The following is a 21,326-nucleotide window of genomic DNA, read 5'->3' on the forward strand; positions in this document are numbered from 1 at the left end:
CTCTTGGACAGCCCTGTCTTTGCTGTGTTCCCCTTCCTTTCAATTTGTTGCTCTCACCAGATGGGAGATGTCATTCTGTAAATATGATTCTCTTATTGGTTAATGAATAAAGCACTGTTGGCCAATAGGAAAGCAAGATAAGCGGGACTAGGAGACAAGGAGGAGAGAGGAAGTAACAGGGAGGAGGTTCAACATGGGCGACGGAGAGAGCAGAACGCCAGCCCCTCTCTCCAGTAAGATGAGACCACGTGGAAATACTTAGATCAATAGAAATGAGTTAATATTTAAGACAGAACTAGCCGATAAGAAACTAGTAACTGGCCTACAGCTTTATATCAAATATAGCATCTCAGTGTGTTATTTGGGGCGGGTGCGGCGGTGGGACCAGGCCGGGGAAAAAAACTGCTCTTAACACTCATCCCCACACACAATTATTCAGAAGGGCCTGGAGTCTTCTTTAAGCTCTTTGTTTCATTTTTCATTAGATTATACATGAAAGGTGTTCTGTTTTGGGGGCTGGAGAGATAGTTCAGTGGTTAAGAGAGGACCCAGGCTCAATTCCCAACACCTACACGGCAGCTCACAACTGTCTGTGACTCCAGTTCCACACAGACATACACTCAGGCAAAATATCAATGCATGTAAAATTTAAAAAAATTACAAAAGAATGAGTTTCTGTCAGGTATAGTGGCATATGCCTTTAATCTCAGTATCTAGAAGGCAGAGGCAGGTAGATCTATGTGAGTTCGAGGCCAGCCTGGCCTATAGAGGTAGTGCCAGGCCAGCTGCGTCTCCTAAGAAAAAAATTAAGTTGTAAAATATGTGTTTGAAGTTTAATGGTGGAAGTTGGAATCGTCAGTGAAGTCTATGTAGAAAATTATGCTGGGCTTTTATTCGTTCATTTGTTTGCTTTAAAGATGTAAATTGTCTTTGATAAAGCTTTTGAACAGGACAGTAAATGTTTTTTTAGTCAGTACTGAGGTTGCGTTGTGGTTTACTGTGAATGTTGCTGAAAGAGAATGGTTGGGAAGAGGGGAGGCCCAGAAGGCGCTAGGTAGTTGCAGGGGGAAAGTGAGAACTCGCACAAGAGGGAGTGTGAAGTAGCTGTCTTCCCCCTTCCTGCCTAGCCTAGCCCGAGACTTTGGCGGCCCCTGTCTCCCCTTCCCTCTACTCAACTGTCGCAGTTGCTTCCTCTTCCTAGCAACGCTGCTTGTGTCTCTTCCTTGCTCCATGCTAGCCCCTTTCTGGACTTCCTGTTTGGTGTTTGTTGGAGACAGGCCGGGTTCTTGCGCCCAGGTTGGTTTTGAACTCCCCTGATAGCCGAGGCTCACCTGGAGTCCCTGCTCCTCCTGACTCAAGTGCTGGGTTTATAGGGTTACAGCCACCGCCCACCTCCCCCTCATTCTACGATTTCTATCCTAAGTTTCTTACTCCCATTTCCTAATCTTTAGAATTTTTTCTGTTTGTGTTGCTGAGGGAACCCAGGTTTTCATGTGTTGTCATGTTTCTCATGGACTTACACTGCTTTTCCCACAAACAGCTTCTCCAAGTCCGTGCCCTTCTGTCCCTGGCTCTTCTGGACCCGCCCTGAGGTGTCAGGCTCCAGGGTCGGTGCTCCCTGCATCTCATGCTCGCATCTTACCTGCTTGATCTGCTCAGCCCCGTGGAAGATGCTGTGTTGTAGGATGAGGCAGCCTGTGTCTTTCCTCCGCAGATACATACATAGTTGTACTTATTGGATCAGCTGGTGCCGGAGGTGTGGCTAAGGGTTAGAAATTGCTTTATAAGGAATCCCAGGAGTTTTTAGCTAAAAAATACATTTTTTTCTTTTCCTTTTATTTTATATGTATGGGTGTTTTGCCTGCATGTATGTGTTCACACCATGTGCATGCAATACCTGTGAAGGCCAGGAAGATGATATCAGATCCCCTGGGACTGAGTTATACCCGGTTGTGAGCTGCTGTGTAGGTGCTGGCAATCAAACCCCGCCCCCTGGAAGAACAGCCAGTGCTCTTGACCTCTGAGCCATCTCTCTCTCCAGCCCCCCTTTCTTTTTTTCTTTTTCTTTTCTATTCTTCTTTTTCTTCTTACAACAAATTTAGTACTTAAAAAACAAATTTGGTATTTGTTTGTTTGAAACGGGTTTCTCTGTGTAGCACTGGCTGTCCTGTAACTCACTCTGTAGACCAGGCTGGCCTCGAACTCAGATCTACCTTCCCCTGCTTCCTGAGTGCTGTGATTAAAGGCATCCACCGCCACCACCTGGCTCTTTTATTTCTTATTAAAGTTAGGTGTTGTCATTTGAAAAAGTATCTGTAAGCTCACTTTTTAAGTAAGAAATTAAAAGATGTGAATCAAGACTTAATAACATGTTTTAGGAAATAGAATTGTGAAAAAGAAGAGTAAGCCAAAGGAAAAAAAAATTGGCAGTTAAAAGTCATAGAACAGTGATTCTTTTTCCTTGCTCAAATATGTGTCATGAATAGAAGAAGTCATAGAATGATAGGTTGGAAAGTTAAAGAAAAAGCAAACTATATTGTCAGCAAGATGAAGTTTTATCCCAAAGGAAGATCTATGTCAATATTAAATACTCCAGGACAGAAGTTCTTTGCATGGTCAGTGAATGTGCTGGTACTTTTTTCTTTGTGCTTGCTGTGTTCCTAATATCCTTCTGTAATGATTGTGCATTGCATTTCTAATAAGAAAGAAAGGGGTGTTGTTTGTGTTGTTTGTTGCTGCTTTTTTTTTTTTCAAGTATTAGCAGAAGTGTGGAAAGAGTAATTACTGTGAATATAAGTTTAGTGGAATTGGTGTTGTGGGAGATAGGGTAATATCAGGGGAAGCTTCAGATGCAGTCATTCCTGCATCACTGTAGTTTCTGCCTTTATCTTTTGTTTGCCTTCCATCTCCTTAGCATGACTTTCACAGACTTTTGAATAATGTCTGAGTCTTGGATTTGTTACAAGGATGGAACTACAGAATTTCTTGCTGGGCTTGGAGAAATAATTTTGATGAAATTACTTTGTGTGAAAGTTGTTTTTATTGAGATATCCACACATGTAGAAGCAGGCCTGTATTTGGCTTCTCATGAATGAAGAGAGCAGAGTTTGTGTCTACAATGAGTCAATTGTATAGATAAAGCAAATCCCTAGAATCTTCTTTTCTAAATGAGATGGTAAAAGAAATTATTTCTGTTCACCTCTATGTAAAAACAATTTATTCTTTATTCCCAGATTAGAAATGATACTTGCCAAATTTGATGAAGTACAAAATTCGGGCGGTATGGTTTTGAGTGTCTGCAAAGGTAAGAGTAATTAAGTTCTTCCGTCTCATAAACGTTTCTGAGATGACTTAGTCAAGTGTTAGACACCAAGTGTGTTTGCAACCCAAGCATGCATCCTCAATTTTAAAAGTGTTGGTTTTGTAGCTTGTAAACTGCACGGTATAACAGTGGACTCTCAATCTAGGGTCTGTGTCTTCTCTGAAGCTCTGGAGTTGTGAGGGTTTCACACTGTAGTAGTAAAGGGATAATATTTCTGGCCATACTCTTTGTCTTCATGTTTAATGGTTGATAACCCTCTTGTGCTTTGTTTCATGTGTGAAATGTGTTCTTACAGTTGGAATAATTAGTTTATCTTGTTGCCTTTAGTAGAGATTGTGGGGTTGATTGGCCTTCTTGACCAATGTGTAGATTCTGAGTGACAATATTAGAGAAGAAACAAGCAGGGATTTTATTACAGTGATCATCTGTTCTGCGGTAGAACGTGAGGCCAAGCAGAATTCAGAGAGGTTAGAATTAGTCCTATCCACAGATAGTTGGCATTTATTTGGTTTGTGATTCCTTCCTTTTTAATAATGTTGATAAGTTGTGTTTTGTTTTACTGAGTAGCAACTACCTAAACTGTTTTCGCTAGCCACATTTGCGAAGAATATGTTCTATTCCCAATGATAATAATAATTTTTTTCCCTCAAGTAGGAAAGCAGCCTTACATCAGAATATGGGTTAGCTTGACAGAGTAAATGATGTTGGAGAAAAATTTCGTTTTATGAATTTAAAGTCATACAATAGGAAAACTAGTCAAATAAAATTTAGGCTTTTTTTTCTCAGTTCATTTGAGGTTGGGCTTTGTGGTATTGCAGGGGGTCTGGTGGAGTGATGGTTAGGTGTTACGGGGATCATGTGTACCTTTAATCTAAACTTAGGTCCCAAGCTCAGTGACTTCACTGCTGCCAGTTCTCACTCAGCCAGCAGCTTCTCACATGTATTCTCTGAATAGAAGGTGTTCAAGAGCTGCGTCCTAATTTGTCTAGTAGTCATCCTTGTTGGTGTCTGTAGAAACCAGAGCAGCAGGAAAAGGAAGAGTTGTTAAATATTTTTGACTTGAGGTTTTCAGTAGCATTCCTTGTGCTCCATTCTGTTTGGTTATAACTAAGGAAAGTCTATGGGATGTGTTATAAAGTTAAAGGAGTCACTGTTTGAATGCGGGTCATTTTGGAAATGTGGTTGCTGCTGTGTTTGGTGAGATTATCCCTGCTACTTTCGGAAGGGGAGCTTTTTTGTTCTTTGTTCCATTTCTTTTTCTCCTTTTTCTCTCTGTGTAAATACAGCAGCTTGAGGCTAGAGTCTGGCATTTATTTTTCTTGGAGGGAGTTCCAAAGATGGTCTTGGAGATTATGATGTAAATATTGCAAGACTAGTTGAATATGAAAGTTAAAATTGTATATAATACACATATTGAATATAGGAGATAGTTGAATTTTTTTCTGTTTTCAGTTTTTTTTTTTAATTATTATTTTATTTTATTTTATTTTTCCTGAGACAGGACAGCTTCGGCTGTCCTGGAACTCACTCTATAGACCAAGCTGGCCTCAAACTCAAGAGATCCACCAGCCTCTGCCTCCCAAGTACCTGGATTAAAGTCGAGCCACTGGCTGGCCCAGTTAGGATGCTTAAATGACAGCATACTTAACTCTATATCTGTGCCTCTACACTTGCGGATGCCACATCCACGATTCAGGACCCGAACATCACATGCTTGTGATGAGCACCTCTGTACTGAACTTGGAGAGACTGGGGAGCATCTTATTATTACCTCAAAAGTATAATGCATTTGTTCTGATTACTCTAGAGAGGAGTTAAAGAAATAGAAAGATACATGAAGGATACATTTAGGTTATCTCAAATATATGCCATTTTATATAAGAAAGATTTGATCATCCTTAGTTTGCTGGAACCAGTCCCCTGTTGTTCCAGAGGAATGACTGTATTATGTTGTCATTGAAAAATACCTTTATGAATTAGTTAACAACAGAGGAAACTAGGAGAAGGAAGCCCATTTGTCATGTTGGCAAATCTCAGGGCTCAGGCTACCTTTCCTGTGATTTTAATCTCTCTCTCGCTGATCCAGTCCTGATGAACAAATAAGCAAATTCTTTGTTGATGACTCCCAAATATAGCTGTAGTTGTTATTACCTCTTCTTTATTCTCTACTTTTGGTAGCCTGTGCTCTTGATGACATTGCTGTTTGGATACACAATAGGCATTTCAGGTTCATCATATCCAGGAACAAGCCTGTTGGTGTTCTGTTTCATGTATTCCTGTTCTCCCTCACCCCTCCTGCCTCCTCCTCTCCCTTCTCTCCTTTCCTATCCCCTTCTTCCCTGCCTCCCTCCTTTCCCCCTCATCCCTGTAGGGTCTCATATGGCCCTGCTGGCTTCTAACTCTGTGGAGCAGAGTATGGCCTTGGCTTTCTGATCCTCTGGTCTCTACCTTGCAAATACTAGAATCATGGGCATGTGCTGCCAGGCCTGGCTCTGTTTCTCTCCTTAATCCTTAAATCTGTTTCTTCCCCTATTTAGTCATTTCAGTCCGTCGTATCACCAAGGTGAAACGACTTAATTTCCCATTCTAGTCAACTAACTGGTCATTTCTACCTCTGATATACAAACTTCTGTTTGCTTGTTTTTTTTCATTGCCATTATGAATACTTTAGGTCTCCTTTAGTGTTTCCCCGGACCACTGCAGGAGCCTTAATGTCCCATGTCAAAAACATACATAGTGTGGTAACAGCATTGAGGAAAATATAGATATTTCTTGTTCATGAAATTTGCATTTTTCCTAAAGACCCTGCTGCCAAGTAGGAGATCATTAAATTAAAAAAAAAAAATCCACTAATATTAACAAGGAAAATTATGTTGCATTTTATTCTAACTGGGGATGCTTGAATGTTCAAAGTTATATTAGTTGGTGACTCTGGAGAAGTCCACTCCCGGGCTCGCAGGTGTGTCTGTCTTTAAAGACCCTGACCCTGCTTCATTTTATGCACACACCCCACCTGATGGAACAGGCCCACCATCTGGGCTGCTTGTGGGCCGAGGGGAGCGGGAGGTCGGTCAAGGCTTGGATGGGGTGGAGCTAGAGCCCAGAGAGAATGTTCACCTGTATACAGAGCTGTCAGTTCATTCCCCAGTAGTGCTGAAACAGTTGTTAAGTGAGCAATGAAAATATTTTTGTAGGATGAGCAGTAGTTTGTGTAAAAAGTAATTTAATGACAGTTAATTCAACTCTTTTTATTTCTGTACCCCCCCCTTTTTTTTTTTGCCCTACAGAGTTTTCAGCCCTTATTTGTCTCAAACTAAAAAGTAAAGTTATAGAGAATGAAACATCTTAGGGTGGAATAAATGCACACTGTGAAGATATGTGGAAATGGGTCATTTGTGCAGTGTGATGATGACCCTGAACACGCTGCCTCCTCTTATTCACGAGATGTCTGTATCCAGGGGAAATTATCTCAGGCTCTTCAGATATGGTATAAGTTTAAATTTGTTCTACGTGGTCATCTGTGACCAGAAACTATTATGGCAAATAATACTGTATTGTTTCTTTGCCTGAGACTATAATAATGGGATGACATGTCTTGCAGTGTAATGATTTAGTGTTTGTGATGAAAAATATAAACAGTAAAACCTAGGAGATTTGTTATAAAGGAGTTATAAATGGTTATAAATGACCACCTGAATGGTCATTATGTGAAGAAAATAGTATACTGAAGTTATAAGTAATTCAGGGATGCTTATTCAGCCTCTTTCAAGAAGTGGCATATTTCAGTTGAGACCTGATAAATAGAATAACCAGTCAAGGAATAATTGTCAGAAAACACTTTGGCCAGAAGGAAATAGTGACTATGAAAGCCCAGAGGTGAGGGCTGGAGAGGTGGCTCAACTGTTAAAGGATAGTCTCACAACCAAAACTGAGAACACGGAGGCGAAGAGGACTTAGTTATTTGAAGAACACAGAGAGACCAGGGAGCCCAGTCAGGGAGAGTGTCTGAGGTGTGTTGGAAGTGTCCCATAGGACACTCCTACCTAGAGGTAGGAGAGGGCCATGTTCATGGGCTGACATGTCTCCTTGGCTTGACTGTTCAGAGCAAGCCTGTCTCTCTTGCTCGTCTCATGAGTCCTGGTGCATAGCTGTACATTATGCTTTTGTCTCTCGTTTCTTTCATAATTGCCATTGCAATGCTCTTGATTGAAGCTCTGATTAAATTCTTTGACTTTAGTTTTAAAAGCACTAACTGAGCAGAGTCAAGAACACTAAATTGTCAGATTGGACCGTATATCATTTGATTTAGGAAATAGTGAGAAATGCACATTTGTTTTTCCTGAGGATTTTAAGAAGCTGAACTTTAATTTTCATGTTACAAAGCAAGTTGGTAAAGTCCCTACTAAGTGCAGCAAAAAGGAAAATGGAATTAAAACTAAGCATATTGTGGCTGCAAGGCCAACATCAGCCCCAGATGAAAAGACTACAAGTTGTGGTCTCCTGTGATTGTGGTGGGGCCTGGTATTGGCATGGAGCTTTCTAGACCATCTCCTATGCTAACAGAGATGTAAACACCAACGGTATTGGTGGCTACGGCTGTTTCTTTTTCTCTTTCATTGTGAAAAACACTGTGTATAATTTATCTGATGTGCTTGTAGGACCAGGTACAGTTTGGCTTGTAATCACGATAGAGTAATTTGCAGTTTCTCTGTTTGAGACAGTTGTCCAGAGAATTATTTACCTTAGAGGCTGACGATAAAGTAAAGCTTAGGCGCTAGGCTTTAGGCTGTAAATTGCCATGGCATTCAGTGTACGAGTCAGTACTGAAACTTCAGCCCAGTTTTGTGAATTTTCATGGCATGCTCTTTGGTGGCAAGTGGAGAAGCTCTTTTCTTTTCTTAGGTCCATTTAAAAAACATATCTCTGAGCCATGAGCCCCGGGGCCTTCTCAGGGCTCAATAATGTAGTGATGGCTGTGCAGCCTGGAGAGAGGGTGCTTAGCTCCCCTGCAGCTGCGCAGTGGCTAGTTCTGTCTCCACCAGAAGCAAGCTTTGTTCCGTGTGGCCCCGCTGTCCGTGCACAGAGCTGCCTTTGATGGGCTGTCTTTGACGTGATTTGTTTATGGCAGCCAGAATGCTTCCTGCATAATGAGAGCAGTTAATCATGGAAACTGGGCTATTCCTGTTTGTGCACTTCTAGCAGTCCTCTGTTGTAAATATTAAAAGGTAATGACAAAAGGATGAAAACCTTTTCTAAAAGGCGCAAACCAGCTAATCCATCAGATCATGTGATTGCTACTGATTACATGGATATCTTTAGGGAAGCAGAAAATGATTGCTGAACACATGCCTTGTGTTTTGATGATTGCATTAAAAGTCCCCCAGTGGGATGACATTTATTGGCTCCCAGAGCTTTTCTTAGATTAAATTTTAGGCATCCGGTACAAGGAGAAACATCACAACGTGTATCTAACAGCATATGTGCAGTCACAGAATAATCTTGATCAAGCCCTGCTAAGGCTTTGCTAAAAAACCGAGGGTTTTCAGCAAGACCCCAGACTTTTATTTTGAAGTGGAGTAGCAGCTGTTGGCTATTGCGGTGCAGAGCTGCAGCGCGGCCTGGGTCACACAGTGCTCCCGGTGCCTGTAGGCTGCAGGCCGAGCCCAGTGGCGCAGGCACTGAGCTACACTTATTTTGCTGTGATATTTGACCTCTTGGTTTGAGAGAGCTCTCTGGACCATCTGAATGGCTATGGGAGATGGTGAGTATGATTTATTTTTCTTGTTGTGCTGTGTTATACACTTGGTTTTAAGGTGATGATTGTTTGCTATGTAAGAAATACATTTCTCCCTAAAGAATGAAGGACATCTACGCGTTTTTGTGCAGTCGGGTATTCATGCACGTATGTGTGTGTCCCCCCCCCCCCCATTTGATGTGTCGCTGTGGGGTCTGGTAAACATAAGATGAAATTTACCTTGCAACCCAGTCAGGGCTCCTTCAGTCTTTGGTATCGGGTATGAAGGGTTAGTAGAAGGGTCAGGAAATGTGTACAGAAGCTCTGGAAGGAAAATATGGCCTTTGGAGCAGTGGTAGACTTAGGCAGGGAGGTTTGATTAGCTGGCTTGATATCCTTCCTGTTGTATTTGACAGAATTTGAGTTCTGTAGCAATAAAATACTTAGAGAAGCAAAATGGCTTGCCGTGGATACTACATTGATTAGCGTGCTTGGGATTTGTCAGTGTCTCCAGGAAACATCTTTTAAGAAATTTATATAGGACATAATTGGATCACAAATTGCTTGTGTGTGTGTGTGTGTGTGTGTGTGTGTGTGTGTGTGTGTGTGTGTGTGTGTGTTTTGGTGAGGATAATTTTAAAAACACTTATTCCTGTAGTGTTTTGTACTTTTTAAAGGCACTTTATATACATTAACTCCTCAGGTACAAATGACTAGTGAAGTACACAGATACATGGTGTTTCCGTTCCACAGATTAGGGAACTGAGACCTGCTGAAAGGTGTGCTCCAGGTCCAGGCACAGAAAGTAAAGTAGGCGAATCTACAGCCCCAGAGGTGCATCTGCTATTGTCCTTCACAACACTGGCTGTGTGGGCCTTTTCCTGGCTACTAACCCTTCTATTAAGGTGCTTAGATGTATGTTTCATAATCGCATCAATATCATAGGTGTGTACAGAGGGAGTATAAGGCTCTACAGTGTTTTTGCCCTTTTTTGGTGTGTGCATGCCTGTGTTTTTGTGTGTTTCATGTGTGTGTTTAGGTTCTTAAGGGCCCCTTACTTGGATTTGTAGTTTTTAAGTCTTAGCAGTGTTAACCTTCCTATGACTAGATCATGACCTCTGTTTTCTGAGAGTTGGTCCCCTTCGTGCTTTAGGAATAGGTTTCAAGCTGTTAATTGATAGTCATTTAAAGTATTTATGTACATTTAAATAAAAGCGTGATAGCAGATTTTTGTTTTACACATTGTTATGAGTGATTCTGAGAATTTATGTAACTTTTATATGACCTTATACAAGTCAGTTAAATATACTTCATTAATTTTTAAGATAAAAAAACATCAAATTAATTTCTCATATACTAAGAGCATTGCCAGGTTTCTTAGGAAGATAAAACAAAAATGCTTACTTTCTAGGCAATTAATGTTTCATTTGCTTTGGGTCACGCCTAGATTTTATTTTTTTTTGAACCGAAGTTCTTTGGCCATCATGTATGTTTATTTGTGTTTTGTTTTCCAAAGAAAAAATTTAGACAGTTTAGGAATGTATTGATTTTTTTCTTTTTTAATTCAAAATGATGACTTATTGTAAAGCTTAGAGGGTAGCCTTCCAAGTAATTCTCTTTCTTTAAATAGTAACACTTTTGTTGGATTAAAATACACCTTTTTAAAAAAAAATCCCAAAAAGTTGAAATAATAAAGCCATGTGTATAGCAGCAGGCTGTCAGGGTGAGTAGTCTTAACAATTGATATGGCTACTCTGCATATGAGTTTCTCTCATGCACAATTTGTGTGTACGCACACCATGTACCATCACATGAACGTTTGTAGCAAATGCACTGCACTATTCCTAACCTATTTGCTCATTTAAAATTTTGAAGTATGAACTTAGTATGTAAATATCATCTTTTTAAAATTGAAATGATGATGGTCATGCAAAAATCCCTTAAACTTGTTTATATTTTATGCAGTGCCTTTTCATGTCTTTTATTGTGCTGCAGCACGTATACCTTCAAACAAATTTTGTGTTGATTGCTTTTAAGGGTGAGGACTACTGGAAATAGAACCCAGGGCCTCACTTACTCTGTGCTGTTACTTTACCACTGAACCGCGTCCCCTGAAAGCAGTTACTCTTGAGAATATTTCGACATTTGTTGTCTGCTCAACAACACATGATGTGTTTTAATGCCATGTCGTCATGTTACTCTGCCTCATTTGTTTAAACTGTCGCATAGCCTTCCATTGTACAGACACAGCATAACTATCTCATCTTCTGTGAAAGTTTACATCCTTTGCCATAGATAATTTTCCTTAAATTTCTGGAAAAGGTACAGGCCGTGTCTGTGAACACAGATGTGTGCATTTTCCAAAATACCCCAGTAGCATTTTAGGACCAAAAATTTCACTTCAAGTTGTGTTAGCTGTAACTATAGGCTAAAAATACTTTATATTATACATTCTCAATAGTGATGCCTATATTATACATTCTCAATAGTAATACCTACTAACCAATCATCTTTTCAGTTCTTGATATTATTGACAGTCAGTGAAAACTATCTTTCACATTATCAAACATGCCTGCTTTCTCTAATTCTTGCCATCTTCATATGACTTGTGTGCGTGTGTTCTGGGAGTTGCCGTTTGGCTTCTTTTACTTATTTATGCAGGTCTGCTTACCTGTGTAGATAGATGTGGAGTCCAGATGTGTTGTCTTCTTCCTTTGCTCTTGCTTATTTTCTGAGACAAGATTTCTCACTGAACCTATAGCTTACTGTTTGAGCAAGGATGCCTGGCCAGCAAACCCCTGCTCTCTACCTGTTGCAGTCAGCCGGGGATAGGAATGAGGTTTTAGGACAGTTGACTTTTGTGCATTAAGCATTTATTTTGTCAAATGAGCCATCCTTCCTGCCCACCTTTTGACCTCCTTGGCCAAATCATGTGACTTTTTATTTGTTTATAGCTGATCTTTAGGCATATTTCAGTTATGTCATTGGCAGTTTCATTTCAAGGTCAACTCAGAGTTAGAAGGTCCTGGGGTGACTTACTGTTTGGAGAGTCCTGTGGGTCCTGGGGTGGCTTACTGCTCGGAGAGTCCTGTGGGTCCTGGGGTGACTTACTGCTCGGAGAGTCCTGTGGGTCCTGGGGTGACTTACTGCTCGGAGAGTCCTGTGGGTCCTGGGGTGACTTACTGTTTGGAGAGTCCTGTGGGTCCTGGGGTGACTTACTGTTTGGAGAGTCCTGTGGGTCCTGGGGTGACTTACTGTTTGGAGAGTCCTGTGGGTCCTGGGGTGACTTACTGTTTGGAGAGTCCTGTGGGTCCTGGGGTGACTTACTGCTTGGAGAGTCCTGTGGGTCCTGGGGTGACTTACTGCTTGGAGAGTCCTGTGGGTCCTGGGGTGACTTACTGCTTGGAGAGTCCTGTGGGTCCTGGGGTGACTTACTGCTTGGAGAGTCCTGAGGGTCCTGGGGTGACTTACTGCTTGGAGAGTCCTGAGGGTCCTGGGGTGACTTACTGTTTGGAGAGTCCTGTGGGTCCTGGGGTGACTTACTGCTCGGAGAGTCCTGTGGGTGGGAGGCTTTTAACCTCAGTTGTTTCATTCTTATTCCAAAGCATAAAACCAAACATTTGAGTAATTGTGCACTCAAATCCGAGAGGGTTAATTAAAAACCTGTAGGATTATTATGTGGTGCTGAGGCCTGCAATCTGCCCCAGAAGCATGAGAAAGGAATTTGGCCTTTTGTAGTTCCTGCAGTGTGGCTGGAAAGAAATAAGGTTTTGTTATAAATTGACTTCCTAAAGTTTTGACATTTCAATACAGTTTATTCAGAAATTAATATTTTATAAATATATGCAACTGGACCAAGTGTGGAGGCAAACTTCTTTACTCCTAGCACTCAGGGAGAAGCAGGGTAAGCTTTGTGGATTCAAGGACAGCTTGGTCTATATCACAAGTTCTAAGCCACCTAGGGCTACATAGTGAGATCCTGTCTTTAAAAAAAAAAAAAAATAATCATGAAGTTTTAGGGATTACCCTTCTATGAGCCCCTTTTCCTTCTAGGGTCACTTCTGACTCATCGAAACTTAGTTGAAGAGGATTGGACCACTAGCGAGAAGCTAATGTTGAAAAGACCCTTCTTCCCCGAACTAGGATTGTCTGATGTCAATCACAGAAAAGAAACCTGCCTTTCCACTTACTGATGTAAGGCCAATATTTTCTACTAAAATCAATGATAGGATTAAAAAAGGAGCATATGGAGAGAAGTGCATTATAAGGAACAAAAGAGTGGTTATTATTGAGAAGTGTGAAAGCCAGCAGTGCACATAACAGTTCAAGAAGAGATGATGTTTCAGGAAGTATTCAAAAGCTAGAAGAGACTGCCGGCCACTTGAAACAGTCAAACGCCTCTCTTATTCTGCTGACTGAAGTTTCCATTCTATCCAAGCCCTTTAAAAAATGGCTTTAGTATTAATGTAAGACAGAAGACAGTAAGTAGCAGTCATTAAAACTGAAACTAGCCAATGGCTAAAAATAAATCAGCCTTACAGTAGCCACTGCTGACTTTAGCCAGCCACCTTTGGTGAGGTTCTGTGAGGTGCCTTTAAACAGACTGCAGTCTTCCTGAATCAATCCCCATTTTCCTGCTGGGTGCAAATGGTGGGTGCCAGTAGCAGCATATTTCCAAACCTGGTATCAGTAATGAGTTGGAGTCTTTAAAGGTGTACTGCTTTGTACTTACAGAATGTTACAGCTTGATGTTCTTAACAGCTGCTGGCTTGAAAATTTAGGTGACAAACTTCTGTACAATTTCTAACTTTTATGAACCTGGTTTATTATTTACCTTGGTTATTTCATGAGATGTTATTTGATTTTTTCAGTGGCTCAAATTGTGATTATCTCTTGATTGAATCATTGCATCTTTAAAGATAACTTTCCATCATTCAAAGGGGGAAAAATACTCAGCAAAGTCTTTAAATATTCTTTAAATTATTAAATTATGTCAAAATTACTAGAAGTCTCAATGTCTAATAAGTTTACTGAAAATTCATATTCTAAAGAAAAATTTAAAAACATTGTTATTGAGACAGGATTTCTTTCTGGAACTAGCTGTGTAGACCAGACCTCAAACGCCAATGATTCTCTTGCCTCTGCCTCCCGAGTTCTGGGATGAAAGGCGATATGCTACCATTGCCTGTCTAAAAAGTTTTTTACTAGCTTTTATTTCTGAAGATTTTTGGCTTAGCTCGGGAAAGATTCCTGTTGTATAATAATAATAATAATAATAAATATGATAGCAATTGTTAATAAATATAATAACTATGTGTATGTTTTGCATGGGTGTGAGCACATACATTTAGGTGTGCATGCATACCCTGTTGTAACAGGAACAGAAGTCACTGTTGAGTGTCTTCCTCTGTTGCTCTCCACCTTACTTTTTTCTCACTGAACTTGGAGCTCACTATCTTGGGTAGGCTGACCTGTCAACTTCAGAGACACCCTCCTTACCTGGGTTTATTGAAGCTGCCACCATATCCAGCTGTGTACAGGGCTTTTCACTGAGTGTTCTCTCAAACTCCCTCTTCTGTTAATTATTATTATTATTGTTATTTATTATTATTATTATGTGTCACCCCTTTGTTGGCTTCTGCTTCTCCTTACAGAATAGTGGTTCATAGTTACAAGTTGGAATTATTAGGTTGTTCCACTGTGTCTTTAATGCATTTTGTTTCATCTTTTTTATTGTGTATCCAAGAAACATTTTATCACTCAAACCTTTAACCTCGGCAAGCAGAATTTTAAATGGTTACAAGAACTTTCCTTTTGCAGTAGTTCCTTTTTCGTAAGGTGTGTGTGTGTGTGTGTGTGTGTGTGTGTGTGTGTAAATACATACACCCTACACATTTATGCAAACTTGTGTGTACACTACATGTAGGCGTGGAGCTTCTGAATTGAGTGTTTTAAGAACGTTTTAAGGATGAAACCATTCCATAGATTTGGAGTTGCTCTTAGTATTCATTTCTGTCATAGGCAGTGTTACTTCTCTGTCATTCTGCAAAGTAGATAAATTTTATGCTGTAACAGTTAGATTCTTGGCATTTTGATTCGTAGCTGGGCATAAAGAAGTGATTCCAACACATGGAGGTGGAGGCAGGAGGATTTCCACAAATTCAAGGCCAGCCTGGACTACATAGCAAGACCCTGTCTAGGGGCGGGGGGAAATCTGAGTTGGAGCTCCTTGGCATAGTGTTCTCCCCCCCCCCCAGTAGTCATCCATCCCTGTTACCCGCATCTTGTAAGAATGTGCTGATATTCTTTATGGGCTCACCCACATACTCTGCCCTTAGCTTATGTGTTCACTCTTACAGTCCGTCTTATAGTTTGGGCTCTGTTATATGAGTCTTGAAAATAGAGTGAAGTGATTCAAATTATAATTTTTAATAATTTCAGTGTTTAGACCTCAGTTATTTTATAAATATTTTTTTTTTGGTTTTTTAAATATTGGGATTCAAGTTAGGTTCCCCACTGTTGTTGGCTAATACATCTCTTATCAGCAGTAGAGCTGATCTCTCGTTTTGGAATTTGTTTGGCATCTCTCAGGTAAGCATTTTCCATACTATAGCTTGGCAATTGCATTATAGTAATGCTTTTGTTGATTATTTTTGTTTAATCTTTTGTTCACATTTGGCTCGTGTAGTTGAGGATGACCCTGAAACCCTAATCCCCCTGCCTCCTCGGAAGCGCTGGGATTCAGGCATGGAGCATCACACCTGCATCTATATCTACTGTATTTCTTGCAAACTGAAAATGCTTGATCAAAATGAAGTCTGGTTTGGGTGTCTTGTTACTATAGATTTTTCAAAAGTGCTATTTTGTTTGACTATGGTGGTTTGAATAAAAATGAGCCTCATGCGCTCATATATTTGAATGTTTGGTCCCTAGTTGGTGGAACTGTTTTGGGAAGGATGAGGAGGCGTGGCAGCAGATCCAGATTTGGGTTTCTGTCAGAAGACATACAATACTTGGTTGTGTTTGTGTTATTATTATTAAACAATGTAAGTAGTTATCAAACAAATCCATCCTTTATATAGCTTCCTTTTGTTTATTGTTTCGATAACTTTGATTCAAAAAATTTGTAGGGTATCACAGCGTCTGCTTTGTGTTTTGAAATGAGATCAAGAATATAAACAAAGAGCCCAGTAAAGCAGCTGTCACAGTGCTATTGACAGGGTGCTGCAAGTCTGGCTTTAGATTATTAGTGGCAGTAGAGGTAACAAGACTACTGGGAGTTACATAGGACAAGAACTGTTGGTAGATGGTGGGTGTGGGCATGGGAGAATGCATTGGGGGTGTTCCCACAGCTTGAGAAGCAGAGATAGTGATGTCATTTATCTCACTGGTGTGGGAAGACTTAAAAATAGTGTTGGAGTAGCCATCTGTGTTAAACTGGAGATGCCTTTGACATTTCCATAGGGGATGGTTTCCTCAGGGGACATGCCAAAGATAGTGGATATATAGATTTGGAACTCAGAGGGGAGCACTGGAAATTTGTCAACATTTTGAGGATACTTGACATGCAGAATGGATGAAATGCTTTAGAAAAATGTAGAGAGAAGACTTTTAGACATGCTGTCTGGGTTAAACAGGAATTGCCACCAGAAAGGATTGAGTAGGGGGAACCTGGGGGACGGCAGAGGAGAGGGAGGTAACAGAGCGTCCTGTGAGTTTCCTTAGACACAAGTGGTGGTTGTAAGTTTCTTGATTACTAACCTGTTAACAATTTAGCCGTTAAATAAGTACCATGCTTATTGGTTCTCATTGGCTATGCAAGAAGAGTATTACAGCCCAGGAACCCAAAGTTCTATTGCTTGTTGTTTTAATTAGAATAAGGAAGGATATAGTTTCAAGTGAAAGAGGAACTGTGCTATAAGAAACTAGTTAGTATGAAGTAGAATGTATTTCTTGTGTGTAAATCCCTGGTAATGGGGTTCTTATTGAAGGAAACCTGCACAAAATTAATACTGCGAGACCTGTGTGGGCTTTCTCTTTTTACCCCGTGACGTGGAACAATTTTTGTTTTGTTTTATGTGTATCTTAAACATGGAGTAGAACATTTAAAAACCATTTGAAATTGTGACCTACCTTCAATAAAAAAGAAAAAAGTGGTGTGTGTTTCCATTAAATTATAGAAACTCACAAATCCTTATTGGAAACCCTGTGAAAACAGGTATCATGGTGTAATTCCTGTAATTCCAGGATGTGGGAGATGGAGACAGGAAGATTATAAATTTGAGGCCAGCTTGGGATATATGGCAAGACCCAGTTTAAAAAAAAAAAAAAAAAAAGAAACCTTCTGGGGACTGTTGGTCATGTTTCAGATTTTGCTACCAAATGATCTAAAAGACAAACCCTGGGTAGCTGCTGAGATGTCTGGAAGGCTTGACTCAAGAGCTCTCAGTCTTGATAATTGCAGATGGAATACCTAAAGCTACAAGAACAGAATTTCAGGAGATGAAATAGTGTATCCTACAATTCAGTGGAAGCAAAGTCAGTGTTCCAGAAAGTTCTTCCAAACAAGAGCAGTTGTGTGGACGATGGAACCACATTGGTATGGCATTATCCCAGATGTTTTCCCTTAAAATCTTAGACTCTGGAAAACTGAGGGATGTAACAGTGGCACCAGGTCTATATAGCTCTTTTACTTCTTTACTTTATTTGACATTTTCTTTGGATGTGGTGTTCTGCCTGCTGTATGTCTGTGTGGCATGTGTATGCAGTGCCTGTAGAAGCCAAAAGAGAGCATCAGACGCCCTGGAAGTGGAGTGACAGATGGTTGTGTTGTGCTGTGTGGGTGCTGGGAATGGAACCCTGGTCCTCTGGAAGCACAGCCAGTGCTCTTTGCTGCTGAACCATCTCTCCAGCCCCAACACTGGGTGTATTTTGCAGTAAAATACAAAAGGAAAGAATAGTAACAAACGCTGACTAATAGTTTAACACTTAGGGAGCGATCTTCCTTTATTTAGTATTTAATAACAACTAGAAAATATTCAATATTTGTATGCTGAAAGTATTCACTAGTAAAACTGAGTATCAAGAATTTTAAAACATCCAAGACGGATGAAACTTGTCTTCAAGCACTGGTTAAACAGAGGTAGTTAAACTGAACCAAATTTTGTGGTTTTATTTTATTTTAAGGTTGCTTACAATTGTGAAGCATTCACCCTTCCCATTGTTACCAGTTTTATATAGCTGCCAGAGACTAAATGCACCTTTAATATGTAGACAGTGTTCTTTACATGTTTGTTAAAAACCTAAACTTGGAGGTAAATTCTAATTCATGCATAATACTCTGCCTCCCAAGTGCTGGGATCAAAGGTGTGCGCCACCACCACCCTTCTCAAAGCAAACTTTTAAAACCAATGTTAAATTTCATATGTGTAATACTATCTGGCTTGACCAGTAATGATCTCACCAGTAATTGTCACAAATTTGACTATTTGAAGAAATTCACTCTGGCCAAGTGGTGATGATGCCAGCACATGCCTTTAATTCTATCACTTAGGAGGCAGAGACATGCAGATCTCTGTGAGTTTGAGGCCAGCCTGTTCTACAGAGTGAGTTCCAGGGCAGCCAGAGCTATACAGAGAAACCCTGTCTCACAAAACAGGAAGGAAGGGAGGGAGGGAGGGAGGGAGGGAGGGAGGGAGGGAGGGAGGGAGGGAGGGAGGAAAGGAGGAAACTTCACTCTAGAGGCAGAGGCAGGTAGCTATGAATTAAGACCAGTTTTATTTACATAGTGAGTTCCAAGTCAACCAAATATGCATATTGAGACACTGTTTCCAAATACCAAAGAGAGAGAGAGAGAGAGAGAGAGAGAGAGAGAGAGAGAGAGAGCGAGCACCTAAAGAATCGCATTGATGTGATAGTTAAAACCTAAAAATGTTTATTGTACCCATGTAACCCTAAGTAGCGTGGACTTGAAAGGAGTCTGTGCAAGATACACGCACACTAATTTACAGGTTTAAATCTGAAAAGACTGGCTGAATCTGTGAATGCTAAACAGGAAATTTAAGTTTTCCTAACAGACGTAAAATAAATGAGTTCTACTGAAGAAAATGAGAAGACCAAACAAAACCTGTTTCCCCAAGCTTTCTTGATTTTTTGGGCACAGGAGCCAGCTTGTGAGTGAGCAGCTTAGTGCTCCCCAAACCTCCACACTTGCTGTGGAAGGCAGCAAAGGCAGGCCGAGCTTCCTTCCCTGCTTGTTCTGGTTCTCCTCTCCTTCCCTCGTCCTTCCTCCCTTTCCAGTATTTCCTTCTGCCAGTGTCCTCCATCTCCTCCTGTAGCTCATCTCTTCCTTCTCCCCTTCATCCTCTTCTGTTTGCATCTTTCTCTTTCTTCCCCCACCCAGATAGATGTGCGATTGAGTCTGTTGTTTTCCTAAATCTTGTCCAGGCCACACAGCCTAACACCTACTAAACAATTCATTTTTCTTGCACTTTGGTCCAGCTAGTGTGTGTGTGTGTGTGTGTGTGTGTGTGTGTGTGTGTGTGTGTGTGTGTGTGGTGGGGGTGGGGGAGAGGATTCATTTGGTTTTGTTTGCTTTTTATGAAGCCTTGAAGGAATTTGGGTTTGTTTTTGTTATTGGGTTTTTTTTTTTTTTTTGTTTTGTTTTGAGTCTGTTGTTACTGTTTTACTTGTATGATTATTTTATTATGCAGTATCGTAACCATAGCAGAGGCATGCATGCACTCAATACAGATTTCCATATACCCATCTCCTAGGTTTATGAAATGTTCCTGGTTTGCCATAGTTTATGTAAGAGGTTTTGAGAAGTAAAACTTTATTGCTATTTCTAGTTTACTCCATCCTCCTTCTCTCTCATTTAAGTAATAAAACACAAACTAGTGTTTCTTATTTGAGAATGCATTTAAATATAATAAGTTGTATAAGAAGCTTCTTCTAACTAGAAAATTAACATTTAAAAAAAGAATTTATTCAAAACTTGTGGAACCAGGTCCCACACTCCAGAATGGGCATCTTCCAAGTCCCTTTCTGTCACCTCTTTCTCCTTCATCTTTGTTGATGTGTCCTATTTCCATCTGCTTACCTCTTTCATCTTCCTCATGTAGACAGCCCACTCAGCTCTTGCTTCCTACCCTCTGGTCCTTTTGAACATCTTGAACTCACAGAGGAAATGCAGTATTTAAGCACACCTATTCCCACCAGGTGTTCATACTCGTTCAGTCTCTTCTCCCTCTCCTTTCCTCCATCTGTCGATTTCTCCTGTTCTCCATCATGTCACCTTTTCCATTAGGCAGATAGATAGCACAAAGTCCATCCTGCTCTATTATTCTTGTCCTCTGATACTTTGGGTGTTCTTAGGAATTTTGTTTGTGCTCTTAGCAGCCTACTGAAGTAGGACTTGAGTATCTGGCTCATTGACTGTACTGTAGCATTTGATTTGATTCACTTCCCTGTCTCTTGTCGCTTCCTCTCTCCTCCTCCCCTCCCACTCAACCCCCCCCACTTTTATTCATTTACTTATCTGTTTGCTTATGTGTGATGATGATGATACTTGTGGTGGTAGAAGTGCTGTGTGCATTCGCGTGAGTGCAAGTGTGTGCTGGTGACCCCGTGTGGGAGTGGGCTCAGAGAACAACCGTGGGTTTCAGTCCTCACCTTCCACATTGTTTGAAACAGGTTTCTTGGTGTTTTCCTGCTGCATATGCCTGGCTAGCTGGCTGGCTGGCCCACAAAACCACCTCTCTCCTCCCTATAGGAGCACTGGGGTGGCAGATGCATATGTTATCACACCCAGTTTTATGTGGGCGAGGTCCTGCAGTGTGTAGTGGGCACTTTACTCACTGAGTCACCTCCCGTCCCTGGTGGTCAAAAAGGGTTGCCTTGTGATTCCTTTTAACCTTAAGAGTTAGCCATTTGGTATTCTAACTTCTGCTTGCATGTTGTGTGGGTTTGGATCTGTTCTTTTTACCTGACAATAGAGTAGAATATCTGAAGTACTGGTTCTAGTCTTGTGTTTCTTGTTGTCAAACGTTGGTGCTTTTAGTTAAGACTTTTAAAAATCATGTATTTTGTCCAGTGAGTGTAGTAGTGATTTGTGCACATGAGTGCAGCTGACTGTGGAGGCTGAAAGAGTGGTTTGGATTCTCTGGAGCTGGACTTAGGGGGGGGCTGCCTGGCGCTGGTGCTGGGAACTAAATTTGGGTTCTTACACAAGAGCAGTGAACACTCTTAACTGCTGACTCATCTCTTCAG

The 21,326-nt window shown here is 40.7% G+C and overlaps 1 protein-coding gene across 25 annotated transcripts in view; it reads left to right on the forward strand.

Annotated features, from left to right (window-relative positions):
* The window catches only part of Clasp2 (cytoplasmic linker associated protein 2), a 165,882-nt gene that overhangs the window by 31,701 nt on the left and 112,855 nt on the right, over positions 1 to 21,326 (forward strand). For 24 of the 25 annotated variants that reach the window (XM_051201527.1, XM_051201557.1, XM_051201535.1 and 21 more), the window contains exon 7: positions 3,234 to 3,304. In XM_051201527.1, the coding sequence (XP_051057484.1) occupies positions 3,234 to 3,304 (71 nt within the window). Of the gene's footprint in view, positions 1 to 3,233; positions 3,305 to 8,576; positions 9,084 to 21,326 lie in introns of those variants that run through there. The other variant, XM_051201698.1, reaches the window with a different exon arrangement.

This window comes from Phodopus roborovskii, unplaced genomic scaffold (genome assembly GCF_943737965.1).
Source record: "Phodopus roborovskii unplaced genomic scaffold, PHOROB, whole genome shotgun sequence".
Taxonomy (NCBI): domain Eukaryota; kingdom Metazoa; phylum Chordata; class Mammalia; order Rodentia; family Cricetidae; genus Phodopus; species Phodopus roborovskii.